Here is a 9,547-nt window from a genome sequence, read left to right on the forward strand (position 1 = left end):
TTACTGATAGTAGCCTACAATCAATCACCTTAAAGTACTCTTGTTTGCTGTAAATAATGAATAAAGTACCTATCAAGGTGAACCCAAGTGACCTAACTATATATACTACTCCCTCTGTCCCATTTTATGTAAAGTAATTTGATTCAGCACGAAATTTAAGAAAAAAATGAAGATTTTTAAAATTTGTGGTTCAAAATGAATAATAGAAATTTGTGTGACTGTAAATCATTCCATTAAGGATAAAATAGATATTTTATAATTAAATTGTTACTTAATATATAAATGTATCATTTTTTTTAATTGATTAAAAAGAAAAGTAAGTCACATCAATTGAAACAAAGGGAGCAATTGAATTACTCCATTTAATCAATAGTCGAGCTGTTTAAGATAAAGAAAAATGAGATGATCACGTCAGAAAAAGGTCTGCTCCGTAAGATGGCTCTCTTAATCTGTCATGTACAATATATCGATGGACTTAATCTTAATTACTATTGAGAATCATACATTTCATAGAGTATTTATCTTAGGGAAAAAGTACAAATGTATCCCAAACTATCGTAAATAGTATGCAGATATCCTCCGTCATATTTTTGGGACATTGGAACCAATATCCCAAAAGTATGATAAAAGGTATCTACATATCATTTATAATAGTTCGAAGTATATTTGTCATTTTTCTTTTTATCTTATTATAGGATGACGTGTTAAAATTTCAAATAAAGATACATATGTAGTATAATAAAACATAATCATGTAATGGCATAGAAATAGGAAGTGCGATATCTATACAAACAACATTCTTTTTTGGTAAAGGACAATTTAATATTCTGAGGCCAAATTATTATTGCGACATATCATTTGGCAATTTATTTTTTATTATTTATTCTAATCTCCCTTCAATAAATTAAACTCAAGATTAAGTTAATTTTATTTTAAAAACATTTAAAACTGAGTAAAATAAAATAAAAATAACTATTTTTTTAAGGGAAAATTATATGAAATAGCAAACTATTAATTCAAATTAAATGTTATTGCCATAGTTTATTTTATGCATAATTCACAACAAACGTCCCATTTTTTTTGTCATCTGGTTCGATATACAATTAGCCATTTTTTGGTATACAATTACTCATTCAGTATACAAATGTATAAAATGCGTTTGTGTTTGTATAAAACAAGAGAAAAGTGTATATATAAATACAAATACATATATTTTCGTCCTATACATTTATAATTATACAAATACAGATCTTATTATACAAATTACAATGTATAAATGAATTTATACAAAATTAAACAATTTATATAAAATTGGATGTATTTAGTGAATTATACAAATCAAAAGCTTCATATCAAACATAAATTTTGCTATGAAACACAATTATGCAAACTATAGCTATTACATACAAATATAATTTTTATGTTTTAATCTTAATTTGGTAAAATGATAAATAAATTAAGATAAATACTTTTGATATCTCCTGATAATTAATTGATATGGAACAGAAAGAGTACATTATTTTATTGGTAAAGGACAATTTTTATATTCTAAGAGAAAATTATTGCTACATATCATTTGGCACTTTTACAGCTCATTCCACTTCTGGTACTCTTTTATACTATTTAAAAAAGAATGATTCAATTTTCTTTTTAGTTTGTTTTAAAAAAATGACTCATTTTCTTTTTTGATAATACTTTAATTTTAACTTTCCACATGTTATGTTTAAGACCACAAGATTAAATGATAATTTTGGTACATTTGACATAACTTTAATTTAAAATCACAAGATTAAAAAGTTTTCTTTCTTTTCTTAAACTCCGTTCCAAACTAAGTCACTTTTTTTAAACGAAGGAAGTACCTTTTTTAAAAAAAGAAATATTCCTCTCAATTGCTTAAATAAAAATAGATTCCTTTAAGATAAACATAGATTGTCACAAAAAACTATTCATATAAAAACTTTTCTCTAAAAGTTACTTTACAAAAAGCTTCTTTGAAAAGTAAACAAAAACCAAATTAAAATGTCACCTTACAATTAACTGTCGTGATAATTAAGGTTTGTATTTCACTTATTCCTAACGTTGCCCTAACTCTATCTAATTTAGACTTCTAGAATCATTATTAGTTTACGATCATTTGAAGATATTTCACTTACAAATTTATTTACCAAGACCAATTAAAAAGATTCCATGAATCCCTTTATTCTTGTTGTACGTTATTTTTTCTTTTTGCTGACTTAATTCCCTTTCATGTGAGGAAAAAACTTTTATTGATAATTTAATAATTTTCACTTTATAATTTTTGAAAAATTTAGCGTGTATATAATTCTTTTGGCAAAACTTAATAGGGTCCATGAATCCCTTTATATTTTGTGAAAAATTTAGCGTGTTGATACTCCCTCCGTCCATTTCAATTGTCATGTTACATTTTTCGAAAGTCAGTTTAACTAATTTTTAAAGTTAAATAAGACTACATTAATTCGATATTTTAAATAAAAAATTTAGATATTAAAAAACTATACGAAATGTACTATATGTTGCAATTTTTTGCATATCAATACGATGAAAAAATGCATCGTAAAATGTTAATCAAAATTTTTATAGTTTGACTCTAAAAAAATTGTGACAAATAAAGAAAGACGGAGTGAATAATTTATTTGGCAAAACTTGATGGGGGCAAAATGCGTACACGTAAATAACGCTTCTAAGAAATTCCCAATTGTCTGCTGCCATCCCAATTTCCAGAAGGTACAAAGCCTTGTACCAAATTACCAATATATCCTTTATAAATTTCATTTGGAAGTAATAGAAATAAAATAAAATAAATTTACCATCATGTTGTAAGATCCAATAGTTATTGTAATTTTGTATTTTCTTTATACTAGTATCCAGATAAATAAAAAAACAAAACAAACATTATGCTAATTAGGTTTTGTTTATCAAATATTGTGTAAATTTTTATCTGAACATTTTGATAACTTAATGACAGGATAAAATCTGAGTATTAATGAGATTTCATTGATACATGTTGTAATGTTAATAGTTGACTTTTTAATTGTGATCTTTTAAAATTATGATCTCGAATTCAAATTGAATGAGCACTCATTATTATCAAACATGACACCATATCGTATTATTTAAGTTATTGCTGTTGGATTTCTTTCAATAGTCTATTAATCGTACATTTTTTCATTTAAAAAAAATAATATATTTTGAATCTATTTATGAAAAAAAAAAGTCTCATAATTCTATAAATTTACATGAGTTTGAAAATGATAAAAATAGTAAAAAGAAATTAAAAATAAAATCGTCATATATAAAAATAGTAATCAACTCTATGAATTCACAAATTATCAGTCAACGAAGGGTAAAAAAGGCTAAATTTAGTAATTTGTTGATTGCCAGTCTGTTTGACCACGTGGCACACACCAATATAATTGCCACGTCACGCCAGTTTAGGCTTCTTTAAAAAGAAAATAATTGAGACTTGTTTTTGCCAAATCATTATTTCATCATTTTGTCTCTCCGAATTTTCTCCGGCGACCCTTTTTTACTCCGGTCAGTTATCCGCCGGAAAAATCCTAAATTCTTGGTGTATTCATAGCTTCCTTGATTGTACCTTCTCTTCACCGATCTCAAACTTTAATCAGTCATCATGAATCCAGAATAGTAAGTTGTTCCTTTTTTACATCAAATTCGTTGTCTTTGGATTGAATTTCGAATAGTATCTGCTGTTTTGTTGTTTATAAATTAGTTTTTTGATAACCCTTTTTAGATCTGTTTCAATTTTGCCTCCTGAAAAAGAAGAAAAGAGTCAAAAGTTTCCATCTTTGTTGGGTTTTTTTTGTTTCTGTATGGTTGTCTGTATGTGGGGTTGAGGGAATTTTCTAGATCGTATAACATATTTATTGATCGATTTTACCGTATTTGCGTTGACCCTTTTTTGTTCTTGGGATTATAATTATGTGAACTTGGTAAATTCCTAGTATCATGTGTTTAGAATTTTTCAATATGTTTTACTTGAGGCGAGGGTCTGTGGGAAACAGTCTCTGTCTCTTTTCTTTACAAGGTAGGGGTAAGGTTGCGTATATGGACCCCACTTGTAGGATTACACGTGGGTATGTTGTTGATGTGCTTAGAAACTTAGAAGGGAGAATGGAACTGCTGAAACTATATTTGGAAAACTTGGGAATTAGTGAAAGATCAAGTTTTTATTCCTAAATAAGCATTAGTTATAGTTAGGTTTATATGGTGATTTAATCTTTTTAAGCTTTATTTTAATGAGATTAGATAGTTATGTGGTTAATTATTAGCTATTGTACAAAGTTGGGAACTGAATTATGAAGGAGGAAGAATTTCATCTATTCATGACATGTGTTTAGAGAACTTTTATGTGTAATCGTGGTTATTTAATATGTAAGGTGTGTTCTCTTCCTTAAATAGTCATATGCTAAAAGTTTGCTGCACTTGGTGAGAGTTAATATATAGCTTCTATTATAAAAGTTTGATCTTGGTTACATGACTGTATGATGCTGATGTCAAGATATTAAATCCATGTTCTGTACTTTCTAATTAAACTATTAAGACATGTGAGGATTCTAAATTTATTGGTTATTGCTTTCTGCATTTTCCCAGTTTTATGTGCTAGAACTTGTAGAAAATTGTAGAGGAAGAACTTCTGTTTAAAAATTTGGGACTTGATGAACATATGTTATTTTTCTAGATGTTAACTCAATAGGTGCAAAATTATCGCCATGTCAATATTGTGCTACATCAATCTAATTAACTGTTTTTCGGGATGTTTTATGAACTTCTGTAGCTCAACTGACATTATAATCTTACTTGCAGCGACTATCTTTTCAAGCTTTTGCTTATTGGAGATTCTGGTGTTGGCAAATCGTGTCTTCTCTTGAGATTTGCTGTAAGTTATTGTTGATTTATCTGACCATTATGCTTGCATACACCTGAAGAGTTTTCTCCTTTTGCGCCGTATGTATTAGTTTCTTGCTTGTGGAACTTGTTTCCCCAGATATGCAAGTATTTCTCCTTTGCATTGTGATTTTTGCAATAGTATCCCTTTTGCTGCTGGTTATCTCCTCTTGCGCTTTCCCCCCTCCTCAAATTAGAAAAAATATGTGCAGACAGATGCCTGTGTCTCTGTCTATGTGTAATTTTCTCTTCTCGTTTTGGTTGGTAAAAGTTCAACTTATGCAGGGTGGAACTGGTGAAAGCTTCTGGTTAACTAATCTTTGATTCGCGATTTGAATGTCATATGTGTAGTTCATTTGCCTTTTAAAACTGCCCCATTATTATATTGTAAAGATTGACAATCTTTGTGGAAGGAAATTGCTTTTCTTATTGTTACTTCTTTTCTCTTTTCAGGATGATTCATATCTTGAGAGTTACATCAGCACCATCGGTGTGGACTTTGTAAGAGAAACTTCCCGTTCTTTGTAATGTCTCATTTTAATAGTTCAGCGGGATATTAGTAACAATTGTCTTCTTTTTTCTTCTAGAAAATCCGCACAGTTGATCAGGATGGGAAAACCATTAAACTTCAAATTGTAAGTATCTAATTTTGACTTGGCCATTCATGAGAAGTCCGCGTGCATTTTGGTTGCTTACTATAGTCTGCTATGCTCACTTACTACAGATATATTACTTTATCTTAAACTGTGATCCATTCTCCGCTTGATTTTGTTCCTTTGAGAGGCTAATATCTTTTCTGATGCATTGTCTCCCCCGTGGTATATGCAGTGGGATACTGCTGGTCAAGAACGTTTTAGGACAATTACCAGCAGTTACTATCGTGGTGCACACGGCATAATTGTAAGTTTTGTGTTTCCTCACATGTTGTTTTCTGACATTGTACTATCCTCTTTGTACCGAGGTTCTTACTGTGATGGCATCTTTGTCAGGTGGTTTATGATGTAACCGATCAAGAGAGCTTCAATAATGTCAAGCAATGGTTGAGTGAAATAGATCGATATGCAAGTGATAATGTGAACAAACTTCTTGTTGGAAACAAGTGCGATCTCACAGCTCAGAAGGTGGTTTCTACAGAGACAGCTCAGGTAATCAATCCCCTACACTCCATTTTAAAACTCCTTGATGTGAATATACTCCATCATTAGTGTATTGTTTTCCCCGTAAAGACTTAGTTACTTGAATAGTTTGTCCAACGATCCATTTACCTTGTTGAGCTGTATATCCTAATTGATGGACAACCATTTTGTAGGCTTTTGCTGATGAGATCGGCATCCCTTTCATGGAAACTAGTGCAAAAAATGCCACCAACGTAGAGCACGCTTTCATGGCTATGGCTGCTTCAATCAAGAACAGGTTTGGAACAGTTGACGTTGCTTTCATCATAGTTACAGTTAGCTCTTTTCTTGAATGGAAACTTAATATCCTTGTGTATTTGTAGAATGGCAAGCCAACCGGCATCAAACAATGCACGACCTCCAACTGTGCAGATCCGAGGACAACCTGTCAACCAAAAGAGCGGTTGCTGCTCATCTTGAAAGGACGAAGCTCGATGATGATTCTGATGTGTCATGTAAAATTAGTCTCTCTTAATGGCTTGATAGGAAGACTGTTCACTGTTATTACTTTCTTTCGACTCTTTATCGACACTCAATTCTTTTCAATCTATTTGGATAAACAATATGTAGAAAATCTAGGAATATTGGTGAATACTAGTATTTGCTTTCTATTCTTTGGACCTTCATCAAAATGATTTTATCTGCAATTGTGCAATCTTAGTTATTAGAGTGTTACTATGCTTACGTTTTTTCATATGCTGATTTTTCCTCCTGAATCTCATACGCCATATAAGTTTTGATTATCAACATCAATCGAGATACGTTAACTCATCATTATATGGGATAGCTTATCTCATCGCTATGGTATAAATTGTGGGATAAATAATTCAAGGATTACCAAATACAAGAAAAAATAATCTCAGGATTATTATACCTTATACCCCGCACCACCAAACCACATCTGAAGAGACATGCTAAAAACACAACAATCTCTCTTTTTCTCTTATATCGAATAAAGAATGAAACTTTCCCTATAATAAATGTTTAGTCACTCTTAAAAATAGTTTACCAGTAATCACCACAAGAACAAGTTCCATTTTTGAAATGGTGAAACCTAGTTGTATCTCTAACAATGATTTCCCTATTTTCTATTGCTGATATAACTTTAGTGGCTTGGTGGCAATCTCCACAAACTCTGAGGTTCTTGAATATCCTAATTGGCATTCCTGGTGGCAATTTCATTAAACCAAAGGCAATGGCTAACTTCTCACTGTGCCACAGAAGTAGCTGCTCTTTCTGTTCCTCGCCTACATCGTGTAATGAAGAGTCGAGATCAGGTACATAACCTGCTAACTTCATTTTCTTCTCGAGATCTTTTAGTTTCATGCGTATGCTTTCGAGATCTGGATGAAGTCTATCCCCTGATCTGAACTCATGAACCACTCTCCCAACCTCCATCCAACTGTATCCTGGTGTTTTGATGACTTTATTTTCTTTCATTGATTTTCGAACTTTAGAAACACCTTCCCATTGGTTCTTGGCTGCATAAACGTTAGCAAGTTGAACATAGCCTGCTGCATTTGTAGGTTCAAGACTAAGCAAGTTCTTGGCAGCAAACTCTGCCACTTCTAAGTTTCTGTGGATCCTACAAGAACCCAAAAGTGATCCAAATAGTGCTATATGGGGTTTGAATTGCATCTTTCTTATCAAATCCACAGCTTCATTTAGCTTTCCAGCTCGTCCAAGTAGATCGACCATACAAGTGTAATGGTCTGGTTTTGGCTTAACTCCATAATTATTCTGCATTTGCTCAAAATATTGAATACCGAGATTGACCAAACCTGCATGGTTACAGGCTGATAGAACTCCAACAAAGGTTATCCAATCTGGTTTTATTCCTTTACGCCTCATCTCATCAAACAAGTTGAGAGCCTTCTCGCTTTCCCCGTGTTGAGCATACCCTGAAATCATGGCGTTCCAAGTGACAACATCCTTTCTTGGCATCTCACGAAACAATTTCCAAGCATCCTCCAAAACTCCACACTTGCTATACATGCTAATCAATGAAGTTCCCACTGTCATATCCACGTATAGAGGGGACTTAACGACATGCTGATGAACTTGCTTCCCCAATTTCAATGCAGATAAATTACTACAACCTAGTAAGAGACTACTCAACGTTGAGTCGTTCACTTTTATACCCAATCCCATCATTTTCTTTACCAGCTTCATACCATCCTCTGCTCTCCCATTCTCAATGTAACCCGAAATCATAGTGTTCCACGTTACCATACTCTTCTCTTCCATCTCTTGAAACATCTTCTCCGCCATTTCAACATTTCCTGATCTCATATATCCCGTCACAATCGCTGTCTTAGCAATCACACCTTTCACAGGAGCTTCCTTAAACAACTCCAATGCTGATTCCAATTCCCCAGACTCAACATACCCAGCTACCATAGCATTCCAAGTAACCTCATTCCTCACCGGCATTACCCGAAACAACTCTTCCGCTTCACCCATCAGCCCATTTTGAGAGAACCCTGAAATCATGGTATTCCAGGAAGCAACATCTTTATCCGGCATTTGATCAAAGAAACTCTTAGCAGCCTGAATATCAGCATTTCTCCAATAACAAGCTAACATAGTGTTATACGACACAACATTCGGTTCAGGAATTTTATCAAACAGTTGGCGTGCTTCTTCAAGAAACCCATATTTTCTTGAAAACCCAGCCAAGATTGAATTCCATGTGATTACTGTCTTAACCTTCACACTCTCGAAAACTCTAAACGCAGAATCTAAATCCCCAGATCGAATAAAACTTGTAATTTTCTTGTTCGATAGTACCACATCATCGATTTCAAGATGCTCAGAGTGTCTTGTTTTGTACGAAAACTGACCATTTCTTGAAAATTTTACGTTATTGGAGGGTACCAAATGGGACTGGCGAGAAGATGGAGCTGCAGGCAATGCTTCTGGGCTTGAAATGTCATCTGGCTTTCGATAAAAAGAGGTGTAAGAGATACAAAAATGGCGATTACATGACAAGAAAGGAAGGGACGAAAAGGAGTAAACTTTGCTTCTAAAGTGAAGTTGATAGAACATTTGACATGTTTGGTACTGTGAGGGAAGTTTTATTTTAAGGCTAACTAATTCGGAATTAATTTTAGAATGAATTTATTTCGATAATTTATTTTGGGATTATAACTTTATTTTTATCTCATGTTAAAAGTGGACAACCAACAAGAGGATGACAAAGTTTAGGGTTAAAAAAATAAAATCAAAGTTCTAAGTTATTTATTTTTGTATGGATCTATTTTTTATACCAATAAAATCAATCGGTATTTGTGTCAAAAATCATTTTAATATATATAAATAATTTGGATTATAAATTTAAAATTCTAACTTCGTATTTATATATAGGACATGATGAATCTCATTAAAATTTTGAGATCGTTTGGTAGGATGTATAAGAATAGTGTTGAATATGGTGTATTAGTTTT

At 32.2% G+C, this 9,547-nt stretch overlaps 2 protein-coding genes across 2 annotated transcripts; one reads left to right on the forward strand and one right to left on the reverse strand.

Annotated features, from left to right (window-relative positions):
• Window positions 1–3,496: 3,496 nt before the first annotated feature.
• LOC102596483 (GTP-binding protein YPTM2) lies at window positions 3,497–6,768 on the forward strand. The gene is made up of 8 exons (XM_006359167.2): window positions 3,497–3,666; window positions 4,846–4,918; window positions 5,380–5,427; window positions 5,514–5,561; window positions 5,755–5,826; window positions 5,916–6,071; window positions 6,236–6,339; window positions 6,425–6,768. Exons 1-8 carry the CDS (start codon window positions 3,653–3,655, stop codon window positions 6,519–6,521), a joined length of 612 nt encoding a protein of 203 aa, XP_006359229.1. The 5' UTR covers window positions 3,497–3,652; the 3' UTR covers window positions 6,522–6,768.
• LOC102596816 (pentatricopeptide repeat-containing protein At4g16835, mitochondrial) lies at window positions 6,553–9,302 on the reverse strand. The gene has a single exon (XM_006359168.2). It carries the CDS (start codon window positions 9,147–9,149, stop codon window positions 7,107–7,109), a length of 2,043 nt encoding a protein of 680 aa, XP_006359230.1. The 5' UTR covers window positions 9,150–9,302; the 3' UTR covers window positions 6,553–7,106.
• Between the last annotated feature and the right edge of the window lie 245 nt (window positions 9,303–9,547).

This window comes from Solanum tuberosum, unplaced genomic scaffold, assembly GCF_000226075.1.
Source record: "Solanum tuberosum cultivar DM 1-3 516 R44 unplaced genomic scaffold, SolTub_3.0 scf00292, whole genome shotgun sequence".
NCBI lineage: Eukaryota > Viridiplantae > Streptophyta > Magnoliopsida > Solanales > Solanaceae > Solanum > Solanum tuberosum.

Coding starts and splice junctions, on each gene's coding strand:
- LOC102596483 (XM_006359167.2), top strand. Junction 5,827..5,915: donor GTGGTGCACACGGCATAATT/GTAAGTTTTGTG, acceptor CATCTTTGTCAG/GTGGTTTATGATGTAACCGA. Junction 6,072..6,235: donor TTTCTACAGAGACAGCTCAG/GTAATCAATCCC, acceptor ACCATTTTGTAG/GCTTTTGCTGATGAGATCGG.
- LOC102596816 (XM_006359168.2), bottom strand. CDS start 9,149: ATGTTCTATCAACTTCACTTTAGAAGCAAAGTTTACTCCTTTTCGTCC.